This window comes from Pseudophryne corroboree, chromosome 1 (genome assembly GCF_028390025.1).
Source record: "Pseudophryne corroboree isolate aPseCor3 chromosome 1, aPseCor3.hap2, whole genome shotgun sequence".
Taxonomy (NCBI): domain Eukaryota; kingdom Metazoa; phylum Chordata; class Amphibia; order Anura; family Myobatrachidae; genus Pseudophryne; species Pseudophryne corroboree.
This window is the reverse complement of record NC_086444.1, coordinates 360,023,759-360,050,396: the sequence shown is the minus strand read 5'-3', so window position 1 is coordinate 360,050,396 and position 26,638 is coordinate 360,023,759. Positions and strand designations below refer to the sequence as shown.

The following is a 26,638-nucleotide window of genomic DNA, read 5'->3' as shown; positions in this document are numbered from 1 at the left end:
AGAAACAAACGTATTTTCCTTTAGGGCCACACGTTGCATGTTAAGGGCAATGAAGGAGGTGTTACATATTTTTGATACTACAAGTACCACAAGAAGGGTATTATGTGGGGTGTGAAAAAACTACCTGTAGTTTTTCCTGAATCAGATAAATTAAATGAAGTGTGTGATGATGCGTGGGTTTCCCCCGATAGAAAATTATTGGCGGTATACCCTTTCCCGCCAGAAGTTAGGGCGCGTTGGGAAACACCCTTTAGGGTGGATAAGGCGCTCACACGCTTATCAAAACAAGTGGCGGTACCGTCTCCAGATAGGGCCGCCCTCAAGGAGCCAGCTGAGAGGCTGGAAAATATCCTAAAAAGGTATATACACACATACTGGTGTTATACTGCGACCAGCGATCGCCTCAGCCTGGATGTGCAGCGCTGGGGTGGCTTGGTCGGATTCCCTGACTGAAAATATTGATACCCTTGACAGGGACAGTATTTTATTGACTATAGAGCATATAAAGGATGCATTTCTATATATGCGAGATGCACAGAGGGATATTTGCACTCTGGCATCAAGAGTAAGTGCGATGTCCATATCTGCCAGAAGATGTTTATGGACACGACAGTGGTCAGGTGATGCAGATTCCAAATGGCACATGGAAGTATTGCCGTATAAAGGGGAGGAGTTATTTGGGGTCGGTCCATCGGACCTGGTGGCCTCGGCAACAGCTGGAAAATCCACCTTTTTTACCCCAAATCACATCTTAGCAGAAAAAGACACCGTCTTTTCAGCCTCAGTCCTTTCGTCCCCATAAGGGCAAGCGGGCAAAAGGCCAGTCATATCTGCCCAGGGATAGAGGAAAGGGAAGAAGACTGCAGCAGGCAGCCCATTCCCAGGAACAGAAGCCCTCCACAGCTTCTGCCAAGTCCTCAGCATGACGCTGGGGCCGTACAAGCGGACTCAAGTGCGGTGGGAGGTCGTCTCAAGAGTTTCAGCGCGTAGTGGGCTCACTCGCAAGTGGACCCCTGGATCCTACAAGTAGTATCCCAGGGGTACAGACTGGAGATTCGAGACGTCTCCCCCTCGTAGGCTCCTGATGTCTGCTTTACCAACGTCTTCCTCCGACAGGGAGGCAGTATTGGAAACAATTCACAAGCTGTATTCCCAGCAGGTGATAATCAAAGTACCCCTCCTACAACAAGGAAAGGGGTATTATTCCACACTATATTGTGGTACTGAAGCCAGACGGCTCGGTGAGACCTATTCTAAATGGGAAATCTTTGAACACTTACATACAAAGGTTCAAATCAAGATGGAGTCACTCAGAGCAGTGATAGCGAACCAGGAAGAAGGGGACTATATGGTGTCCCTGGACATCAAGGATGCTTACCTCCATGTCCCAAATTGCCCTTCTCACCAAGGGTACCTCAGGTTCGTGGTACGGAACTGTCACTATCAGTTTCAGACGCTGCCGTTTGGATTGTCCACGGCACCCCGGGTCTTTACCAAAGTAATGGCCGAAATGATGATTCTTCTTCAAAGAAAAGGCGTCTTAATTATCCCTTACTTGGACGATCTCCTGATAAGGGCAAGGTCCAGAGAACAGTTGGAAGTCGGAGTAGCACTATCTCAAGTAGTTCTACGACAGCACGGGTGGATTCTAAATATCCAAAATCGCAGCCGTTTCCGACGACACGTCTGCTGTTCCTAGGGATGGTTCTGGACACAGTCCAGAAAAAGGTGTTTCTCCCGGAGGAGAAAGCCAGGGAGTTATCCGAGCTAGTCAGGAACCTCCTAAAACCAGGAAAAGTGTCAGTGCATCATTGCACAAGAGTCCTGGGAAAAATGGTGGCTTATTACGAAGCGATTCCATTCGGCAGATTCCACGCAAGAACTTTTCAGTGGGATCTGCTGGACAAATGGTCCGGATCGCATTTTCAGATGCATCAGCGGATAACCCTATCTCCAAGGACAAGGGTGTCTCTCCTGTGGTGGTTACAGAGTGCTCATCTTCTAGAGGGCCGCAGATTCGGCATTCAGGATTGGATGCTGGTGACCACGGAGGCCAGCCTGAGAGGCTGGGGAGCAGTCACACAGGGAAAAAATTTCCAGGGAGTGTGATCAAGTCTGGAGATTTTTCTCCACATAAATATACTGGAGCTAAGGGCAATTTACAATGCTCTAAGCTTAGCAAGACCTCTGCTTCAAGGTCAGCCGGTATTGATCCAGTGGGACAACATCACGGCAGTCGCCCACGTAAACAGACAGGGCGGCACAAGAAGCAGGAGGGCAATGGCAGAAACTGCAAGGATTTTTCGCTGGGCGGAAAATCATGTGATAGCACTGTCAGCAGTGTTCATTCCGGGAGTGGACAACTGGGAAGCAGACTTCCTCAGCAGGCACAACCTCCACCCGGGAGAGTGGGGACTTCATCGGGAAGTCTTCCACATGATTGTGAACCGTTGGAAAAGACCAAAGGTGGACATGATGGCGTCCCGCCTGAACAAAAAACTGGACAAGTATTGCGCCAGGTCAAAAGACCCTCAGGCAATAGCTGTGGACGTTCTGGTAACACCGTGGGTGTACCAGTCGGTGTATGTCTTCCCTCCTCTGCTTCTCATACCCAAGGTATTGAGAATTATAAGACGTAGAGGAGTAAGAACTATACTCGTGGCTCCGGATTGGCCAAGAAGGACTTGGTACCCGGAACTTCAAGAGATGCTCACAGAGGACTCATGGCCTCTGCCGCTAAGAAGGGACTTGCTTCAGCAAGTACCATGTCTGTTCCAAGACTTACCGCGGCTGCGTTTGACGGCATGGCGGTTGAACGCCGGATCCTAAGGGAAAAAGGCATTCCGGAAGAGGTCATTCCTACCCTGGTCAAAGCCAGGAAGGAGGTGACGCACAACATTATCACCACATGTGGCGAAAATATGTTGCGTGGTGTGAGGCCAGGAAGGCCCCATGAAGAAATTTCAACTCGGTCGTTTCCTGCATTTCCTGCAAACAGGAGTGTCTATGGGCCTCAAATTGGGGTCCATTAAGGTTCAAATTTCGGCCCTGTCGATTTTCTTCCAGAAAGAATTGGCTTCAGTTCCTGAAGTCCAGAAGTTTGTCAAGGGAGTACTGCATATACAACCCCCTTTTGTGCCTCCAGTGGCACTGTGGGATCTCAACGTAGTTCTGGGATTCCTAAAATCACATTGGTTTAAACCGCTCAAATCTGTGGATTTGAAATATCTCACAGGGAAAGTGACCATGCTGTAGGCCCTGGCCTCGGCAAGGCGAGTGTCAGAATTGGCGGCGTTTGTCTCAAAAAAGCCCATATCTGATTGTCCATTCGGACAGGGCAGAGCTGCGGACTCATCCCCAGTTTCTCCCTAAGGTGGTGTCAGTGTTTCACCCGAACCAGCTTATTGTGGTACCTGCGGCTACTAGGGACTTGGAGGACTCCAAGTTGCTAGATGTTGTCAGGGCCCTGAAAATATAGTTTCCAGGACGGCTGGAGTCAGGAAAACTGACTTGCTGTTATCCTGTATGCACCCAAAAAAACTGGGTGCTCTTGCTTCTAAGCAGACGATTGCTAGTTGGATGTGTAGTACAATTCAGCTTGCACATTCTGTGGCAGGCCTGCCACAGCCAAAATATGTAAATGCCCATTCCACAAGGAAGGTGGGCTCATCTTGGGCGGCTGCCCGAGGGGTCTCGGCTTTACAACTTTGCCGAGCTGATACTTGGTCAGGGGCACACCCTGACTGAGGAGGACCTGGAGTTCTCTCATTCGGTGCTGCAGAGTCATCCGCACTCTCCCGCCCGTTTGGGAGCTTTGGTATAATCCCCATGGTCCTGACGGAGTCCCCAGCATCCACTTAGGACGTCAGAGAAAATAAGAATTTACTTACCGATAATTCTATTTCTCGTAGTCCGTAGTGGATGCTGGGCGCCCATCCCAAGTGCGGATTGTCTGCAATACTTGTACATAGTTATTGTTACAAAAATCGGGTTATTATTGTTGTGAGCCATCTTTTCAGATGCTCCGCTGTTATCATGCTGTTAACTGGGTTCAGATCACAGGTTGTACAGTGTGATTGGTGTGGCTGGTATGAGTCTTACCCGGGATTCAAAATCCTTCCTTATTGTGTACGCTCGTCCGGGCACAGTATCCTAACTGAGGCTTGGAGGAGGGTCATAGGGGGAGGAGCCAGTGCACACCACCTGATCCTAAAGCTTTTACTTTTGTGCCCTGTCTCCTGCGGAGCCGCTAATCCCCATGGTCCTGACGGAGTCCCCAGCATCCACTACGGGCTACGAGAAATAGAATTATCGGTAAGTAAATTCTTATTTTTTCCTTGCAGGTGTTCTGGTTTCCTCCCACACTCCTAAAACATAATGGTGAACTAATTGCCTGTTGACCAAAACGGGCCGCAGTATGTGCTTTTGTGTGATAGGAATGTTAGTCTAAGCTCCAGTAGGACAGGGACTGATGTACATTATATAATCACTTCATAATATGATGGAGCTATATTATATTCTCTTAATTGCATGGCGCCAAGGTTCTCTACAGTGCTGGACAATGAGGTATTACAGGACATACATAGAATAGGGACATACATGATAGACAAAATACATTCAGACCTGAAAACAAAGTGTATGTAGGGTTCTGAACATGATAGTTCACAGTACATTATATTTAGAGGGCAAAGGGAGTAGGGTAAGAGTTTACCCTACTCCCTGTGCCCTCTAAATATAATGGTCTGCGTATATTCAAAGTGATGTGCCACTGGGCATCGCACGCATCTGCCATTTACGACCGCAAAATTTAGAGGCGTGAGGGAAAATTTGTAATGCCACCTAGCACAATGTACCGATCCAGCATGGCACATCACCTACAATTGAATTATGAGCTGTTGTTGTTTTTTTTTAAGATGTTATGGCTGCAGGATGGTCTGATCAAGCGTGGCAGAGAGATTACAAAAGTGGGTAGCAGCCAGTGTGACAACACTGTGAACCCCCCCCCCCACCCCAAAAAAACAACCCAACACCTATAATTGCTCGTGATTTTACACAGCATAAATATCCCATTTACACATAGAAAACATCCAAGCTCATTTGTTAAAGATAGTTAAGCTTGTCACTGCTGACCACTAGCCACAGTATACAGCCTACAACTAATAAAAACAATCGTGGAAAGGATGCCTGGCACCACATACAATAGAATTTATCCCTGAGATTTAGGCATCTGTTCTCACCTTTTATGTTTCCTCCATGAGTTCCGCACAGGAGCAAACTTGGGATTTCTCGAGGGGCATTTCCATATGTTTGATTTTAGAGTGAATGTCGCCAACCTATGGCGGATGCATAATTGGCATGTAACAAGCTATAGTCTGCTCAAACAAAGTGCAGTTTTTGTAATAAAGGACTTCAGACATATGCAGGCCCAAACATCACAGTAAGCCACTTACCAGATTCCCTCTCTGGTAGGATGATTGATCACTCGGATCACATACACAGCTGACTTGGTAGAAAATCTGCATCCGCTCCATTCCGCCCTTTATACTGCATGTAGTGGTTGCTGGCCAGGCTGTGGGGAAGGGGGGTGGGGGGTTTCAGGCAACTGTAACCCCCCCCCCCCTCCGCCCCCCATGTGTTTGCCTACACATGGTCATGTACAACAAAAAACCTTAATTCTTGCACTAACCAATCCATAGACCAGAGATCCTGATCGTGACATGACACACAAGCCCAGAAGATCTGGTACATGTTGTGAAGTCACATGGCAACCTCTGTTCATGCATGCACTAAAGCAAAGCCCAGCAAAACAGTAATCCATGGGGAGGGGGTGGAAGGGGAGGGGGGGGGGGGGGGACGACGCTGCAAACCCGAGAATTAGCAAGTCAAATTTTGCTGGTTTTGAACAGAGGTGTCAACTACAGTAGCAGCACAGGGCTACACAAACATATTAATGTGAATTTCATATAATTAACTTAATAGAAATCCCAATAAATTTTGGATAATCTGTCTTGGCTTCAGTTATTACTCACCTTCCAGAAAACCATTTGTAGAGTAGAAAATATATTGGTGCACATTTGTGTCTGTTAGGTGGGTCTGTGAGATGGTTACCATAGCTGAGGCTCAGTGAGTAGATCTTTTGGGGGGATATTTTAAGGTGATAATGGAAATCTATGTAGGGGTGGAATTAAAGCATTTGGAGTGGAACTCAAATGTTATCGCAGGTCCCCGTCGGCAGCTATTCAAATGTTGCTGCCGATGGGCACAAGATATTCATTTCAGCTGACTACTCCCAAGGGGAGCGAGCTAAAATGCGCGAAAAGTGACTTTGCGTCGCTCCCATTTGTTTAGTTGGGTTTTGCCGCTCTACACTGCTAAACCTGACTGAAATGGGCGCGATAACGGGGACTATTGAATATTGCAGCGTGATCTCGCATCACTTTAGATGGGAGATCGGTGGCGATTAAACAATTGAATTTCCCCCTTGTGTAATAACTTATTATAGAATGCTGTACATACTGTAGGTATTAACAGTACTAGGTGTAATTCTTTACTGGCTGATACGAAAATATACAGCTGCCTGCAGGTGTGAGGGTGAGAAGTCATTCTAGACTGAGGGTATATTGGACTCCTGAGAGAGGAGAACATTCTCCTGTCACCAAGATTAATTTCTTTTTGTCACCATAGCAACTGGGATTCATCAAGCCCTGGGTCAGATAATATCAATAGGGCTACAGGTTTGGATAATTGTAGTGCCAGATGCTGTTAGTATTTTGTAGTATGGTCTGCTATTTGAATGGTTTACAATATTGTCCACTTTTGTTGAGATTTAAAACTATTAACTACCGTATATACTCGAGTATAAGTCGACCCGAATATAAGCCGAGGCACCTAATTCTACCACAAAAACCTGGGAAAACTTATTGACTCGAGTATAAGCCTAGGGTGGGAAATGCAGCTCTAGCCGTACACAGTCCTTAGTGCCAGATATGCCCTCATACTGCCAGATATGCCCCACAGTGCCTGATGTGCCAGATATGCCCTCATGCTGACAAATATTCCCCACAGTGCCAGATATGCCCTCATGCTGCCAAATATGCCCCACAGTGCCAGATATGCCCTCATGCTGCCAGATATGCCCTCATGCTGCCAGATATGCCCTCATGCTGCCAGATATACCCTCATAGGTGATAAAGACAGCAGTCAATCAGATCCTAACTGTTAATTAACATATTGGAGCTGATTGGCTGGTGCCTTTATCACCTTGCACATATCACTGGTTTATCACTTCCTTATGCCTTCTCCAGGTTAATACATCTGCCCCAAAGTACCAGCCAATCAGCTCCTAACTGTCATTTTTCAAACCCAGCTTATGACATGGCAGTTAGACAGTTATTGGCTGGTATTTTATCTCCATCCAAGGCTTAGCAAATAGACCCCTTACTTCCAAAAATTATGCACCAACAATAAGTTTTTAAGAGCTTTAGCAGTCTCAGCAAGTACCTGTACTTTCTTCATCCCTGAACAAACGTTGAATAGTTAGTCCTGTCTGACTAGTCATGTTTTGACCATGTCTCCTAGTAGTTGCCACCTCATTTCCACATTCCAGTCACAGAGCAAAGAGCCAGGCTAAGCTCAAAAAACAGATAAGTCTTATACAAATTTTGCACTAGTAGATTTAATGGAATACATACTGGCAGGCGGGATGCCGGCTGTCAAGATCCCAACAGTGGCATCCCGCCTGACCGAATGCCGGCAGGTGGGCGAGTGCGAAGAATCCCCTTGCGGGCTGGCCACACTTTGGTTTCAGTGGCTCACTGCGCTTGTCACAGGTTCTATTTTCACTCTATGGGTGTCGTGGACATCCATGAGTGGGAATAGCCCCTGTGCACCGGGATTTCGGCTGTCGGGATTCCGGCGTTGGTATCCGGACCGCCGGCAAATTTTCATAATGGGGTTGTCTTCACTGTCCAGAAACTACAAAAAACTACTATTGTTGATACGTTTATATTTAATACAGACTAATAATAAAATATAGAAATACTTTTAATAGAACACAATCTAAAGGTTTGTACACACGGTGCAATATGCACTTAACTTTCCTTACAATTTTGTCTAGTCAAAATCGCAAGGAAAGTTAGTGCATATTGAACCATGTGTACACAGCTTGCGATGCTGATGCGCGGTCCTGCGGGACCGGCATCTCAAGAAAAAATAGACTGCGCAGGCAGCCCAACTTTGACTATCGGTGGGGCTGGGCTCCGGCCCCGTCGTATAGTTAGTGTCGGGCAACCGGCGCATCGCGCCCTGTGTACACAGCTTAACACTCAATAGATAAGTTAATGATTGTATGCCCTAATAGTAGTGTTCCCTCTAGAAACTGTAGAGGGCAGGGCGCCGGACTGCAGGGGCATATGTGTGTGCGCGCGCAGCCAAAAAGGGTGCGTGGCCACGCAACGTCACTTAAGTAGGCGGTGCAGCCCACAGACGTTACTACATGGGGCGTGGGCAGCTTCACTGTTGGTGGCGTGCCTAGCACCTACGGAGGTGCTGGGCTTCCCCCAAGCTCTCTGCCCTAGTGTGAATGGATGCCGTGCGCATGCGCACGGTCTCTTTACACGCTTGGAGGGCAAGCAGTGGACTGCTGTTTTAGCAGGGTGCTGCAGATTTTGCCCTTAAAAAATCCTCAGGGCGCGGCGCCCTGCTAAAACAGCCTAGCGTGAACACTATAATAGTAGACGCTTACAAACTGTAAATTCATCACTATACAAACAATATGGAGCATCTCAAATTGAATCGAAAGAAATTTGATAAACATTTAATGCTGAAGACAAAATGAAAACTTTATCCAAGTTATAGACACTTTTAATAGAAATTCTCCACCATACTGGGGAGTTTATCAACATTAATGCCGCTTGGATAGATATCAGTACTTACAGTGATGATTAGAGAGTAAACTCACAAACAAGATAATGTTGCTGCCTCCATTTAAATCAACGGTCTCAAGAAAAAAATGAGGTGTTTTTTAATTATAAATTACTGAGGCAGGCTATACGCGGAAGTGTGGTACAGTAATTTAATGTAATTCTGCAGATCTGTCAATGGTGTGATTGCAGTACCATGGCAAACAGCCACAATGAGTCGTATTCATTTAGCAGTGATGTGAGCCGTGCACATTACTGCGTAATAAGGTAGCCCAACAGTACAGATTTTCCTGCGCACCTCTTGCTTATTGAAATGCTTATGTATATTTCATTCCCCTTCAGACTGATTGGGTAATGACTTGTGGGAGAATGTAGGAGAAAATTGCTTAATATGTACTTAATTTCCTATTTAGCATGTAATACTAAACAGTGCCAAACTTGCATATCCAATAAATATACCGGTAGGCTAATTTGCGTGTGAGGGATTTAGATTTTTTTGGGGTTATTCCATTACAGGAAATGTGCCATCCCAGAACTGCACATCGCATCCATCTACATTGCAAGTTTTCCCTCGTACTCATAGAGGTGCGCAGGAAAAGTTACGATGTTGGAGGTACTGTGCCGAACATTGGCGGTAATAGGCAAGAACTGAAGTGAAATAGTCATTATTTTTTGGAAAGTGCGACGTGGGTATGAATATATAATACATATGTATGTATAGATGTGTATATGTATATTATATATATATATATATATATATATATATATATATATATATATATATATATATATATATATATATATATATATATATATATATATATATATATAATATAATATAATATAATGAATGAGAGAGATTTTTATTGTCATTTCTTGAAGTCAGTTGGCTTTAGGAACATATGATACCTAACACTTTAATTCATAATACCTTTTAATTGATTAAAGGCTTATATAGATTTTAGTTTACGGACCGGTTTATTATCGATAGCGTTACACCAAACTAATTATATTTCATGGTAATTATTTGCTATCTTCATAATTAAGGCTACATGTTTATTATTGTAACCATAAAAATAGATTCAATATTATCCCGGTTTTCTACAAAGATGTATTTCTCTGACGTCCTAGTGGATGCTGGGACTCCGTAAGGACCATGGGGAATAGCGGCTCCGCAGGAGACAGGGCACAAAATAAAAGCTTTAGGATCAGGTGGTGTGCACTGGCTCCTCCCCCTATGACCCTCCTCCAAGCCTCAGTTAGATTTTTGTGCCCGGCCGAGAAGGGTGCAATCTAGGTGGCTCTCCTGAGCTGCTTAGAATAAAAGTTTAGTTTAGGATTTTTTATTTTCAGTGAGTCCTGCTGGCAACAGGCTCACTGCATCGTGGGACTAAGGGGAGAAGAAACGGACTCACCTGAGTGCAGAGTGGATCGGGTTTCTTAGGCTACTGGACATTAGCTCCAGAGGGACGATCACAGGTTCAGCCTGGATGGGTCACCGGAGCCGCGCCGCCGTCCCCCTTACAGAGCCAGAAGAGACGAAGAGGTCCGGTGAAATCGGCGGCAGAAGACGATCCTGTCTTCAGACTAAGGTAGCGCACAGCACCGCAGCTGTGCGCCATTGCTCTCAGCACACTTCACACTCCGGTCACTGAGGGTGCAGGGCGCTGGGGGGGGAGCGCCCTGAGACGCAATATTACAGTATATACCTTAGGTGGCTAAAAAGAATACATCACATATAGCTCCTGGGCTATATGGATGTATTTTACCCCTGCCATTTTACACAGAAAAAGCGGGAGATAAGGACGTCGTGAAGGGGCGGAGCCTATCTCCTCAGCACACAAGCGCCATTTTCCCTCACAGCTCCGTTGGAAGGACGGCTCCCTGACTCTCCCCTGCAGTCCTGCTTCAGAATCAGGGTAAAAAAGAGAAGGGGGGGGCACGTTTGGCAGCAAATAAATATATTAACAGCAGCTATAAGGGAGTAACACTTATATAAGGTTATCCCTGTATATATATATAGCGCTGGGTGTGTGCTGGCAGACTCTCCCTCTGTCTCTCCAAAGGGCTAAGTGGGGTCCTGTCCTCTATCAGAGCATTCCCGGTGTGTGTGTGCTGTGTGTCGGTACGCGTGTGTCGACATGTATGAGGAGGAAAATGATGTGGAGGCGGAGCAGTTGCCTGTGTTGGTGATGTCACCCCCTAGGGAGTCGACACCTGACTGGATGATTGTATTTAAACAATTAAGTGATAATGTCAGCAATTTGCAAAAAACTGTTGACGACATGAGACAGCCGGCAAATCAATTAGTGCCTGTCCAGGCGTCTCAGACACCGTCAGGGGCGCTAAAACGCCCGTTACCTCAGTGGGTCGACACAGACCCTGACACAGATACTGAGTCTAGTGTCGACGGTGACGAGACATGCGTAATGTCCAGTAGGGCCACACGTTACATGATCACGGCAATGAAAGAGGCATTGAACCTTTCTGACACTACAAGTACCACAAAGAAGGGTATGATGTGGGGTGAGAAAAAACTACCAATAGTTTTTCCTGAGTCAGAGGAAATAAATGAGGTGTGTGAAAAAGCGTGGGTTTCCCCCGATAAAAAACAGCTAATTTCTAAAAAATTATTAGCATTATATCCTTTCCCGCCAGAGGTTAGGGCGCGTTGGGAAACACCCCCTAGGGTAGATAAGGCGCTCACACGTTTATCTAAACAAGTAGCGTTACCGTCTCCTGATACGGCCACCCTCAAAGAACCAGCTGATAGAAGGCTGGAAAATATCCTAAAAAGTATATACACACATACTGGTGTTATACTGCGACCAGCAATCGCCTCAGCCTGGATGTGCAGTGCTGGAGTCGCATGGTCGGATTCCCTGACTGAGAATATTGATACCCTGGATAGGGACAATATTTTGTTAACTATAGAACATTTAAAGGATGCATTACTATATATGCGTGATGCACAGAGGGATATTTGCACCCTGGCATCAAGAGTAAGTGCTATGTCCATCTCTGCCAGAAGAGCGTTATGGACGCGACAGTGGTCAGGGGATGCGGATTCCAAACGGCACATGGAAGTATTGCCGTATAAAGGGGAGGAGTTATTTGGGGCTGGTCTATCGGACCTGGTGGCCACGGCAACGGCTGGAAAATCCACCTTTTTACCCCAGGTCACTCCACATCAGCAGAAAAAGACACCGTCTTTTCAAACTCAGTCCTTTCGTTCCCATAAGTACAAGCGAGCAAAAGGCCACTCTTTTCTGCCCCGGGGCAGAGGAAGAGGAAAAAGACTGCACCATGCAGCCGCTTCCCAGGAGCAGAAGCCCTCCCCTGCTTCTGCCAAGTCTTCAGCATGACGCTGGGGCTTTACAAGCAGACTCAGATATGGTGGGGGCCCGTCTCAAGAATTTCAACGCGCAGTGGGCTCACTCGCAAGTGGATCCCTGGATTCTACAGGTAGTATCGCAGGGGTACAAACTGGAATTCGAGGCGTTTCCCCCTCGTCGGTTCCTGAAGTCTGCTTTACCAAAGTCTCCCTCCGACAGGGAGGCAGTTTTGGAAGCCATTCACAAGCTGTATTCCCAGCAGGTGATAATCAAGGTACCCCTCCTGCAACAAGGAAAGGGGTATTATTCCACGCTGTTTGTGGTAGCGAAGCCGGACGGCTCGGTGAGACCAATTTTAAATCTGAAATCCTTGAACACTTACATAAAAAGGTTCAAATTCAAGATGGAGTCACTCAGAGCAGTGATAGCGAACCTGGAAGAAGGGGACTATATGGTGTCTCTGGACATCAAAGATGCTTATCTCCACGTCCCAATATACCCTTCTCACCAAGGGTACCTCAGGTTTGTAGTACAAAACTGTCATTATCAGTTTCAGACGCTGCCGTTTGGATTGTCCACGGCACCTCGGGTCTTTACCAAGGTAATGGCCGAAATGATGATTCTTCTACGAAGAAAAGGCATTTTAATTATCCCTTACTTGGACGATCTCCTGATAAGGGCAAGATCCAGGGAACAGTTAGAAGTCGGAGTAGCACTATCTCAGGTAGTGTTACGTCAACACGGGTGGATTCTAAATATTCCAAAATCGCAGCTGATTCCAACGACACGTCTACTGTTCCTAGGAATGATTCTGGACACAGTCCAGAAGAAGGTCTTTCTCCCGGAGGAGAAGGCCAGGGAGTTATCCGAGCTAGTCAGGAACCTCCTAAAACCAGGCCAGGTCTCAGTGCATCAGTGCACGAGGGTCCTGGGAAAAATGGTGGCTTCTTACGAAGCGATTCCATTCGGAAGATTCCATGCAAGAACATTTCAGTGGGATCTACTGGACAAATGGTCCGGATCGCATATGCAGATGCATCAGCGGATAACCCTGTCGCCAAGGACAAGGGTGTCTCTCCTGTGGTGGCTGCAGAGTGCTCATCTACTAGAGGGCCGCAGATTTGGCATTCAGGATTGGATCCTGGTAACCACGGATGCCAGCCTGAGAGGCTGGGGAGCAGTCACACAGGGAAGGAATTTCCAGGGCCTGTGGTCAAGCATGGAAACATCTCTTCATATAAACATTCTGGAACTAAGGGCCATTTACAATGCCCTAAGTCAAGCAAAACCTCTGCTTCAGGGTCAGGCGGTGTTGATCCAATCGGACAACATCACGTCAGTCGCCCACGTAAACAGACAGGGCGGCACGAGAAGCAGGAGGGCAATGGCAGAAGCTGCAAGGATTCTTCGCTGGGCGGAAAATCATGTGATAGCACTGTCAGCAGTTTCATTCCGGGAGTGAACAACTGGGAAGCAGACTTCCTCAGCAGACACGACCTTCACCCGGGAGAGTGGGGACTTCACCCAGAAGTCTTCCACCTGATTGTAAACCGTTGGGAAAAACCAAAGGTGGACATGATGGCGTCACGTCTAAACAAAAAACTGGACAGATATTGCGCCAGGTCAAGGGACCCTCAGGCAATAGCAGTGGACGCTCTGGTAACGCCGTGGGTGTACCAGTCAGTGTATGTGTTCCCTCCTCTGCCTCTCATACCAAAAGTACTGAGAATCATAAGGAGGAGAGGAGTAAGAACTATACTCGTGGTCCCGGATTGGCCAAGAAGGACTTGGTACCCGGAACTTCAAGAGATGCTCACGGACGAACCGTGGCCTCTACCTCTAAGAAAGGACCTGCTACTGCAGGGGCCTTGTCTGTTCCAAGACTTACCGCGGCTGCGTTTGACGGCATGGCGGTTGAACGCCGGATCCTAAGGGAAAAAGGCATTCCAGAAGAAGTCATTCCTACTCTGGTCAAAGCCAGGAAGGACGTAACCGCAAAACATTATCACCGCATTTGGCGTAAATATGTTGCGTGGTGTGAGGCCAAGAGGGCCCCTACAGAGGAATTTCAACTGGGTCGTTTCCTTCATTTCCTGCAAACAGGACTGTCTATGGGCCTAAAATTAGGGTCCATTAAGGTTCAAATTTCGGCCCTGTCGATTTTCTTCCAGAAAGAACTGGCTTCAGTACCTGAAGTTCAGACATTTGTAAAAGGGGTGCTGCACATACAGCCTCCTTTTGTGCCTCCAGTGGCACCTTGGGATCTCAACGTGGTGTTGAGTTTTCTAAAGTCACATTGGTTTGAACCACTTTCCACTGTGGACTTGAAATATCTCACATGGATGGTGTCGATGCTGTTAGCCTTGGCTTCAGCCAGGCGTGTGTCAGAATTGGCGGCTTTATCATATAAAAGCCCTTACTTAATTTTTCATTCTGACAGGGCGGAATTGAGGACTCGTCCTCAATTTCTACCTAAGGTGGTTTCTGCATTTCACATGAACCAACCTATTGTGGTACCTGCGGCTACCAGGGACTTAGAGGACTCTAAGTTGCTTGACGTTGTCAGGGCCTTAAAAATATATGTTTCCAGGACGGCTGGAGTCAGAAAATCTGACTCGCTGTTTATCCTGTATGCACCCAACAAGCTGGGTGCCCCTGCTTCTAAGCAGACGATTGCTCGTTGGATTTGTAGTACAATTCAGCTTGCACATTCTGTGGCAGGCCTGCCACAGCTAAAATCAATAAAAGCCCATTCCACAAGGAAAGTGGGCTCATCTTGGGCGGCTGCCCGAGGGGTCTCGGCTTTACAACTTTGCCGAGCAGCTACTTGGTCAGGGGCAAACACGTTTGCTAAATTCTACAAATTTGATACCCTGGCAGAGGAGGACCTGGAGTTCTCTCATTCGGTGCTGCAGAGTCATCCGCACTCTCCCGCCCGTTTGGGAGCTTTGGTATAATCCCCATGGTCCTTACGGAGTCCCAGCATCCACTAGGACGTCAGAGAAAATAAGATTTTACTTACCGATAAATCTATTTCTCGTAGTCCGTAGTGGATGCTGGGCGCCCATCCCTAGTGCGGATTGTCTGCAATACTTGTATATAGTTATTGTTACAAAAATTCGGGTTATTATTGTTGTGAGCCATCTTTTCAGAGGCTCCCTTGCGTTTATCATACTGTTAACTGGGTTCAGATCACAAGTTGTACGGTGTGATTGGTGTGGCTGGTATGAGTCTTACCCGGGATTCAATATCCTTCCTTATTATGTACGCTCGTCCGGGCACAGTATCCTAACTGAGGCTTGAAGGAGGGTCATAGGGGGAGGAGCCAGTGCACACCACCTGATCCTTAAGCTTTTATTTTGTGCCCTGTCTCCTGCGGAGCCGCTATTCCCCATGGTCCTTACGGAGTCCCAGCATCCACTACGGACTACGAGAAATAGATTTATCGGTAAGTAAAATCTTATTATCTGGCATGAGCTGTAATTCTCATGGAATTTTTAATACCAGTGTCCATTTTTTATTACATATTACCCTGTATTTTCATAAAGGTTTTAGTTGCGAAATTAGCAATAAAAATGTGATCCATATGTTGGAGTATTTTGTATTATGAGAGTGGCTCCATATTTGGAGGCATATTCAATAAAGCATGAAGTGCTGCCTGAATATTTTGCTGCACACATTGCGGGTAATTACGGGAGAAAACCTCTCCTATTGGAGTGCGTCCAAAAATGAACAAGGTTTTATCCGGGAGGCGTGTACAAAGAGTAGATAAAGTAAAATGCGCCAAAGGCTGCTCCTTGGACCAAAATGAAAAGTGTTGCCTTACACTTGAACAGACTCACAATCATTCACAAACCACCACAGGGCGCCATGGGCGCTCATATGAAAAATAGAAACAAAACACAAAGGCATATAGTGTAATTTGTTACAAATATTAAGAAAAATATAAATATGAAATTTGACAAAGTAGGCCTTGTACCACAAGTTTCAGTCTACCATTATGGTAGATGGTAAACATATCTGGGAGCGTTCACACCCCAATGTGAATATCACTCCTTGTAGCTCTCTCTCCTCCCCCCCCCCCCCCCCCCCCCCCCCACGCCGCCGGATTGTCCATCGGCCGTATCGGCTAGTGGGTAGGGCCCCCGGTCAGTTAACTAGGTAGATGATTTTTTTATTTTTTTCAGATACAAAGTGCTTTGGAAATGTAACATTAAGTGCCATATTGTAACCGAACCTAATCATGACACATACTCTTTCATCTACCAATGTGTGTTTTCAGGGGGTAATACCAAGTTGATCGCAGCAGGAATTCTGTTAGCAACTGGGCAAAACCATGTGCACACAGAAATAAAATAACCCACCCAAATCTAAAACTCTCTGCAAATGTTATATCTGCCACACCTGCAGTGCACATGGTTTTGCCCAACTGCTAAAAAAATTTCCTGCTGCGATCAACTTGAAATTACCTCCTCAGTGTCTTATTATTGTGCATGTTTATAGTACCATTGATCATTGGCGCTTGTTGAATACCATAAATATTATTACATTTAGTTTTGGATTTTATGCTTTTTGCACAGTGTGCACCTTACTATAGTATAATATGATTGGTTAATATGCTTCATAGAATATAGGGGGTCATTCCGAGTTGATCATAGCTGTGCTAAATTTAGCACAGCTACGATCATGAGCTCAGACATACGGGGGGACGCCCAGCACAGGGCTAGTCCGCCCCGCATGTCAGTGCGGCCCCCCCCCCCCCCTGCAGAAGTGCAAAGGAATCGCACAGTGGCGATGCCTTTGCACTTCAAGAGTAGCTCCCGGCCAGCGCAGCATTAGCGTGCTGGCCGGGAGCTACTCATCGCTCCCCGGCCTGCAGTGGCTGCGTGTGACGTTACGCAACCGCTGCGGGTCACTCCCCGCACGGTCCAGCTACGCTGCGAAAAACTGCAGCGTGCGATCGGGTCAGAATGACCCCCCCAGTCCACTTAATACACTCCATGTAGTCCAAGCCAATTTAAATGATTGGCACCTTTAAATTAAAGGTTAATGTTTTGCTGTGAGACTAATTACCCACCACTGATGGGTATGCAGTTAGGGATCCCGGCTGTCTTAATACTGACGCAGGTATCCTGACAGGGTCACCATATCGTCGCCGGAACACCGGCAAGGTAGGTGATTCCCCCTCTATGGGTGTCCACGACACCTATAGAGGGAGAATAGAACCTGTGGCGAGTGAAGCTTGCCTCTGAGCCTGCAAGGGTCTTCATTGCGCTCGCCCCCCTGCCGGCATTCTGGCGCACGGGATGCCGATGTCGGTATACTGACATTCTGCATCCCGTGCTGTGGGATCACATACCGATCCTCACTGATGAAGTGTACTGACGGAAAGCATAGTAATTAATCTGTTCTGCGACTCTGGTGGTTAATTGGCCCTTCGCTTTGCAGTCACAAAGTATGGAAGTGAGGACGTGATCTTACAATTGCTTGTTGTGACCAGAAGCTACTGCTGCTAAGAGTTCTGGTCAGTACGTGTTTAGTATGAGACGACTGACTGGTATTATACAAAGTTTATACGTCAATGGGGTCGATTCAATTTGGCACAGATGAATAGCGCCGGGAATTAGCTCCCAACGCTATTCAATTCAGCTGCAAGTTACCCGCAATTGTCGGGAATTCTTCTCTTATCCCCGGGGGGGTGAGAGAAAAAAACCGATAAAAGTGCGGCCGGCGCAAGGCTGATTCTGTCGGGGATCGGCATCGCCGCGGGTAGTGAAGTCGGAAAATGTCTGTTCTCCTGACAAAACTACCTGTTAAGTCGTCGAGAACGGGCATTCGCCGACTTAACTTTAGTTGAATTGAATAGCGTCGGGAGATAATTCCCGACGCTATTCATAAGTTGCCGAATTGAATCGACCCCAATGATCCTCTCTAACTGGTGTCAGTCAAATTCACAGTTTCTTATATAGCGCAGCATATTCCGTAGCGATTTACAATTAGAGCAACAGTAATAGAACAAAACTGGGCAAAAACAAAGTCATAGATGTAGGAAGCCCCTGCTCGCAAGCTTACAATCTATAGACTTCAGTGCACTTGGTGGTTTTCAGCAATTCTCAGTTTCATACTATTTCACTATTGTGCACTATCCTCTGCTTTAGTGTATTGCTGTTAATGTGGGTAAAACTCCAGGTCGTGAGGCTCTGTTTATTTCCAGCAGCTATAACCTAATATACACGTCTGAGGTTATGCTGCAGCTGGCAGGGGATGTTTTTTGAACTTGATGCTTTTTGACAGCCCCATCACATGCTAAGCCTAGTCCTGTAGTTTCACCATTGCAGCCCTGTGCATTCCATAAGTGTTAGGGAGTTAGGCATGGATGCAACATTTGGTACATGTGGAAGTGTAACTTCATTATTATAACAACAAAACATATTTGAGACAAAAAAATATTGTAAAATTTGCTTATGAATATACTATATATTTGTTATAATAGAATTCTTTAAAATGTTAATTTTATCTAGGTGCTGCAGCCACAGTAAGCATTTTTGTTATTTTTATGATTTTTATGGAAAATACTGTAATAAAATTGCACATGCTGGGCACTAATATAAATGGCTAGATTTAGTGCATTAGGTATATCACATATAATCTAGGCCATAGCTTACTTTACATCCACTCTCTTTCAGGAGCTTGAAGAGATCCGCAAATCTGGTATGAAAAATTTCCGTAATATCCAGGTTGATGAAGCTAATCTACTGACCTGGCAGGGGCTCATCGTTCCAGTGAGTATGCAGAAGTGTTAATAGAAATAAATATCAGATAAAAGATAAAAAGTTTCATTAGTATTTAAAACTGCCTACATTTTTATATTTTTCCCATGTGCATTTACTTCAGTTATTTTATTTTTTAATTTGTTTATGGGGTATATTCAATTGAAGTCGGATCCATTCCAACATGCATTTGTTGGAATGGATCCGACAAGGGCTATTCAATGGCCATCTCAATCCGACTTTAAAAAAAGTTGAATTCAGATGAGGGAGACTGCGGGGAGACGGGCGAGAGCAGCGCTACAGCAGCTCTGGGATAAATCACCAGGTGTTTCACCACTCTCATGTGTCGTCCTCTCCCCAGCTGAATATTGGATGCAGCATATGCTATGGGGTGTGTATCCTGATCAGGACCCGTTCTTTGTTCCTGCCTGTTAAGTAGGTGCTGCTCACCTCTCTCATACAACTGTGTTATGGTTAGTCCATGTCCCGTGCATAATCAAAAGAGAACACTGTGCCTCTCTTGCTCCGGTCAGCACAGCATATGCAGGAGGGTGTGGCACCACTGCTAGACCTCACAGCAGCGTCCACCCGGCTTCAGCAAGCGAGACCTCGCTTGCTGGAGCCGGGTGGACACTGTCGTGAGCGGTTGCTGTGCCACATCCTCCTGCATATGCTGTGCTGTAGCCGCTGCTCTCCCCAGTCTCAAAACCTGTTGGATTTGGCCCCGTTTCTGGCTATTCCGCCGATCCACGTGCTTTCCGACAAGTCGAATTCCCCGACTTGACGGATTCTTTTGGGGTATATTGAATAGGTCGGAACCCCTTCCGACCTAAAAAAGTCGAAAACTTCCGGCATTCCGACAGAAGGCATCTTTCAACTTCAATTTAATTCTATAGATTGTAAGCTTGCGAGCAGGGCCTTCCTACCTCTGTCTGTCTGTTTTTACCCAGTTTTGTTCTATTACTGTTGTTCTAATTGTAAAGCGCAACGGAATATGCTGCGCTATATAAGAAACTGTTAATAAATAAAATAAATAAATAAATATACCCCTATGGCTTAACATTGACATTTCCTGACTAATTTCTGAAGCCCATTTTGAAAATGATCTGGCAGCACTGTAAATATGTGAATAAAGAAAGATAGCTTCTGTGGTTGGGGGTGATGCAATTCTTACATTGGAAAGCTAAGTGTCTGAGAGCAATTCAATCCAGCAACTTGCCTCAAGGCTGCACTTAACGAGGATTTCTGCTCACACCCTCCTCGCATTAAGTAGGGCTTTGGGGCTAGTCTTGACAGCTGCATCACGCCCGGCACTTAGCCAAGCAGCTATGGCTAACCCTGGGCTTTAATGCGGGAAAAAGTGTCCATGGCAAGTAATTGAATAGTTCCCAGGCAATTGGCTAGATTCCTTTGAATCGCCTCCATTGTGCTTTGCTGAGGAAATTGCTAAATAAATCTAAACAGTTCATTTTCTGTTTGTCATCTTTACAAACCTTTTTTCTTTCATAATCGATGTAGATGGACCTACAAGTACATGCTTATCCTGTTGGACACAAGCAGCTTTCTCTAGTTTATGATGTGTTCTGACTATAATGACTGATATTGGTAATGCAGACTTTTCATGTTTGTATAACTTACCTACTTTTTTTTTTATTCATCTCTTAGCATGTGTAAACCATTCCTGAGAGGTTTCTCAATTTAAGTTCTGTATAATCATGGTGTCTGGACAATACATATCATCTGTTCTATTTACTGATTATAAATGTGATTTCTGTGCTCAGGATTTCTCTTTGCTTTTTGTATGAGTGGCACACCCATGTCCCCATGCTACATGTAAAATCACACATTACTTTAATGTTCCCATGTAGCACGTCACAGTTAAGCATGATTGTAATTTTTTTAAATTAAGTTTCTTATATAGCACAGCATATTCCGTTGCGCTTTACAATTAAAACAGTAGTAATGGAACAAAACTGGGTAATAACAGACGGTTATAAAGGTAGGAAGGCCCTGCTCGCAAGCTTACAATCTATAGGGAAATAGGCATTGATACACAAAGATAGATGCTACCTATTGCTTAATGGTATGGCCATATTGCAAAGGTTCTTAATGGGCTGTATGATATGGTAACCCAGCAATGTTGGCCAGTGGGTGCAGCACGGATAAAGTCCTGTAATTTTGAGTGTGAACAAGTAATGCGTGTGGATGAGAGATGCAGATCTTGAGCGGAGAGTTTGGGTATGGAGATATTTTCAGATGAACGAAAAGATGTGTAGTAAAAGCATTTTGTATTGAATATGGTAAAATAACTAACCAATGGAGGGACTGACAAAGGACCAGCAGATGATGAGCAGGTTGGCTAGGAAGATTAGCCTCGCAGCTGCATTCAAGATGGATTGTAGCGGTGAGAGCCATATTTTGGGAAGACCAGTCAGGAGACTATTGCAGTAATCAAGGCGGGAGATAATGTGAAGATGGATTAGAGTTTTTGCAATGTCTTATGTAAGATAAGGTCATATTTTGGATATTTCTGCAGTGGGGTACACTTGGGTTCCACAGGGATAACATCGGGGTGTAGAGTTGGATCTTGATCCGAGGCACCAACAGGCTAAAAGCTTTGACTGTTCCCAGGATGCTTAACGCTGCCTCCTCTATATCCCCACCTCCAGGCACTGGAGCTCAGTTTGTAAGTTGGTGCCTGCAGTGCAGGCAGCTAACAGGGAGGGCTGCGCTGGGAAGCCCTGAAAAGAGCTTTTCAGAAGACAGAAGACTTCAAGGGCCGCAGCATAGGCACTTACAAGTGCTATATGTCATTCTGACATGACATATGCTGCTGCGCCCTCAACTCCCCCGGCGGCGCTGTATACTCCCGCGCCCTGGTTGCTGGGTACTTAGCGGATGGTTCCAGTTTCCATTAAGGCACACACATTTGCCGCTGCTCTCCGGGATCGTGTGGCCGCATCAAGGGAGGAGGTAAGCGGGTCCCCCAGGCGGGACCCGCTGCAAATCGCGATCCGGCGCGGTCTTTAGGAGACCGACCGCGCGCGCGCTGGCGTGGACACTTTGGCCGTACAAGGACGTCACTAGACCACCAGGGCAAGGGCACAGGTCGGATTACCTCATAATCCGTTTTGCTAAGGCCTGCAGTACCCGATGGTGAAGTCCAGGAAGGGGATAAGGCTCTGACCTGTAGCCCGTCCCCCAGGCGCCATTTACTGCTAATGTTCCCACCCTGGAGCTGCATCTCTCTGCCTCCCTCACTCCCTGTCAGCGTTTGGGCGCCATTACACACATGCTGAGCTGACTTTGGGACTGCTGGGCGCTGTCTCCTCTGTAAAGCCGCCTGCATCATCAGCGCTGAGCATTTACAGGATACTTAAGTATTCTACATGTCTTTTAGACAGTGTTAGTTAAGACCAAGTGCATACATTCAGGGCTATTTAGTACAAGTACCCTGGGATATACATCCAGTCTTGTGCATTGTTATATCTATATACATATATAGCTTTACTTTGTAGTGCAGTTACTTAGTATTGCTAGTCCAGTGCACTTTTTTTGTTTGTGATAATTTCTGCATTGCACATGTGACTGTGTGTGTGCCAGTAGCTGCTGTGTGATTTGCATTCCGTGTATCTCACATATGCTGCTATCCCTATATTCTGTACCCTGAAGGGGGCTAAATGCATCAGGGTTCTCATATAATATAGTGTTTCACAGGATATACTCTTGTGGTATCTTTCTCTGTGTATTACAGTCACCATATACCTCTTAAATCCTCTGTGTGTGCTCTGCTTGCAGTCACACTACACAGGGGGATTTCTGCCAGGTACATTGTCTGCTTATATTGTACTATTTTGCCCTACGGTTACGCTGTCATATAATGTCAGCTAAACAGGGTGATAATTCTATGGCTGATCCTGCAACATGCAGTGCTACTGTCATGGATGTCCCTGAGGAGAATATTGCAGCTGAGGGTTCAGGTAGTGTGGGTTTTATACCCCTCAGTCAGTCTACAGCAACGGGAGCGAATCATGCCCCGCCGTGGGCTACATTTTCTAAATTACTGACTACGCTGGTAACTAGACTTGCGCCCCCTATGGGACCTCCTATGCCTTTACAGCCACATTTTGTCCCTGCAGTTAATCCGTCATGTTACAGCAGTGTCTCAGTTACAGCAATGAAATCCGTGTTTGGCTAAGCAAAATCCTAACCCTCGCCCGCCTAAGACCAAGGGGTCATCTAAGCGGACTGTTACTTCCTCACAATCCACACATGTTTCAGATACTTCATCTGATGAAGATGGCGCATATACTGACCCCTTAGACACTGATGCAGATACTTCTGATGGGGAATCTATGACACAAGTGGATGTTCCTGACCTCTTGGAGGGGGTGGTCTTCTGTTTGCCGGCGGTCGGGCTCCCGGCGCTCAGTATACCGGCGCCGGGAGCCCGACCGCCGGCATACCGACAATTATTTTCCCTCGTGGGGGTCCACGACCCCCATAGAGGGAGAATAAAATAGTGTGGCGCGCCACCGTGCCCGTAGCGTGGCGAGCGCAGCGAGCCCGCAAGGGGCTCATTTGCGCTCGCCAAGCTGTCGGTAAGCCGGCGGTCGGGCTCCCGGCGCCGGGATGCTGGTCGCCGGGAGCCCGACCACCGGCCAGCCGTAGTGAACCCCTTGGAGGCTATCAGGCTGATTCTTCAAATTGATGATGACGAAGAACCTCCAGCTACCTCTAAGAAACCAGATAAGTTCAAGCGTCAGAAAGTTAATTAGTTTTGCCCCACTCTGACCACTTAGTTGACATACGTTAGGAATCCTGGGAGTCTCCAGGAAAGAAATTCTCCCTGTCTAAAAAGATGCTAGCTCATTATCCCCTCGCTGCAGAGTTAAGTAAAAATTGTGAAACACCGACGCCGGTGGACTCACAAGTCACGCGTCTGGTGGTGTCATCTGCTCTGCCTGTCACTACTGTCACCTCTCTGAAGGAACCAATGGATAAGCGTGTGGAGGGTGGCTTTAAGTCTATTTACACTCTTGCTAGAGCTGTGCACCAGGCCTACTATTGCGGCCTCTTGGGCTGCTAAAGCTATTGAAGCCTGGGTTTAGGAAGTTGAAGCGAAACTACCATCTAATTTTCCTGATAATGCTAGATAGTGTCTTTCATACATTATTGCAGCCTCTCATTATATTCAGGAGGTGGTATCTGATATGCAGGTATCTTGGCGGCCAAAGCGTCTACTATGTCTATTCTGGCTCTCCGGATCCTCTGGTTGCGGTCCTGGTCTGTAGATCTGGACTCTAAAAAGACCTTGGAGGTGATCCCTTTTAAGGGAAACATACTTTTTTGAGAAGACCTCAATAAGATTGTTGCTATCTTAGCATCGGCTAAGACTGCATGTCTACCTAGTACTACACCTTCGGCCCCGAAGGCTAAGAGTACTTCCTTTCGTTCCTTTCGACCTCCTGGTAAAGCAAAGGTTCAGGCGTACCCAAAACAGGCTCGCGCTTCCAAATCCACTAAGCCCAAACCTAAACGTGCCTGGGCTGCCCGTCAGCCTGCTGCCAAAACAGACAAGTCTGCCGCATGACGGGGCAGGCCTCCATCTGGGGGATCCCAGAGTGGGAGGCCGACTTCTACGGTTCGCTCAGGTATGGTCATAGACCACTTCGGACACCTGGGTAAGGGAAGTCGTCGCTCACGGGTACGCCATCTCTTTCAAGAAACGTCCCCCTCGCCAGTTTTGCTTGACAAACGTCCATACGGATGCGGCGAAAGCAAAACTCTCCATCTGGTGGTGCAATCCCTCCTGGACACGGGAATGATAGTGCCGGTGCCTCTGTCTCAGAGAGGCAGGGGGGTACTATTCAACGCTGTTCCTAGTTCCAAAGCCGAATGGTTCTTCCCGCCCCATTCTCAACCTCAAGTCTTTGAACAAGTTTGTGAAAGTTTCCAAATTTTGTATGGAACTCTTCACTCTATTGTTCTGGCTTTGGAGCCCAAGGTCTATATGGTATCCCTGGACATACAGGATGCTTACCTGCATATATCTATTGCAGTGTTGCATTAGCAATACCTGCGGTTTGCAATTGGCATCCTCCATTTTCAATTCCAGGCCTTACCTTTTCGTCTGACCACGGCTCCGAGAATTTTCAGCAAAGTCATGACTGCTCTAATCCGCCGTCAGGGTATTAAGATTCTGCCATATCTGGACGACTTGTTGATCCTGGCGAACTCTCCAAGGGTTCTCCTCGGTCATCTGGAACTGACGGTCCAATTCCTGCAAGCCCACGGGTGGCTCATCAACTGGAAAAAATCTTCCCTGGTCCCTGCTCAGAGTAAGGTGCACCTGGGAGCACTATTGGACACCCACAATCAGTGGTTGTTTTTGTCTCCGGAGAAGGTCCTGAAACTTCAGGACAGGATAAGATGTTTCCTCTCTCGCCCACTTGTCGGTACACTCGGCGATGCAAGTACTAGGCCTCATGGTGTTGGCTTTCGACATGGTGGAGTATGCTCAATTTCATTCCCGCCCTCTGCAGAAGTAGATACTCTCCAAGTGGGACGGCCTGCCTCACCGGATCAGGACTCGCATGGTCTCCTTGACTCCGGAGGTCCACCTGTCACTGAGCTGGTGGCTACAGGACCAGCAATTGAGCTGGGGTAGTCACTTTTAGATCTCCAACTGGGTCCTCCTAACGGCGGATGCCAGTCTGCGGGGCTGGGGTGCGGTGTTAGAGCAATACTCACTTCAGGGTCGGTGGACCAGGGAGGAATCTCTCCTTTCGATAAACATTCTAAAATTGCGGGCAGGGTTCAATGCGTTGACTCCAGCCCTGCCTCTGCTACAGAACAGGCCTGTTCAAGTACAGTCAGACAATGCCACCACGGTGGCGTACATAAATCATCAAGGCGGCACTCGAAGCCACGTGGCAATGATGGAAGTATCAAAAATCCTGCGTTGGGCGGAACGCCATCTGCCAGCCATATCAGCAGTGTTCACTCCGGGAGTCCTCAACTGGGAAGCGGACTTCCTCAGTCGTCAGGACATACACGCCGGAGAGTGGAGTCTTCATCCGGAAAGTCTTTCAACTCCTAGTGGACAAGTGGGGTCTACCAGATGTAGGTCTAATGGCGTCTCGACACAATCACAAGGTTCTGGTCTTCGGAGCAAGGGATCCTCAAGCAGCGTTCATGGATGCCCTGGCAATTCGTTCAGTACTGCCAACCTTTTGTCTTTCCTGCAACAGGACCTGGACTTAGGCCTTCGTCTGGCCTCCCTCAAGGTTCATATTTCTGCCTTGTCGATATGGTTTCAGAGAAAAATTGCGACTCTGCCTGATGTTCATACATTCACTCAAGGTGCTTTACGGATTCAACCTCCCTATGTCCCGCCTGTGGCTCCTTGGGATTTGTCTGTTCTGGACGCCTTACAAAAGTCTCCGTTTGAACCTCTTGAGTCTGTGGACCTTAAGTGGCTTACTCTTAAGGTCTTGTTTTTGCTGGCTATTGCCTCTGCTAGACGGGTTTAAGACTTGGGTGCCCTGTCGGTTACCCTTTCTGATTTTTCACCGTGACCGGGCGGTTCTTGGAACTCGCCCTGGTTATC

General features: G+C 46.8%; 1 protein-coding gene across 2 annotated transcripts in view; it reads left to right on the top strand.

Annotated features, from left to right (window-relative positions):
- UBE2L3 (ubiquitin conjugating enzyme E2 L3) overlaps positions 1 to 26,638 on the top strand; it is a 67,729-nt gene that overhangs the window by 22,344 nt on the left and 18,747 nt on the right. For both annotated transcript variants that reach the window (XM_063964789.1, XM_063964788.1), the window contains exon 2: positions 18,943 to 19,038. In XM_063964789.1, coding sequence (XP_063820859.1) covers positions 18,943 to 19,038 — 96 coding nt within the window. The remainder of the gene's footprint in view (positions 1 to 18,942; positions 19,039 to 26,638) is intronic.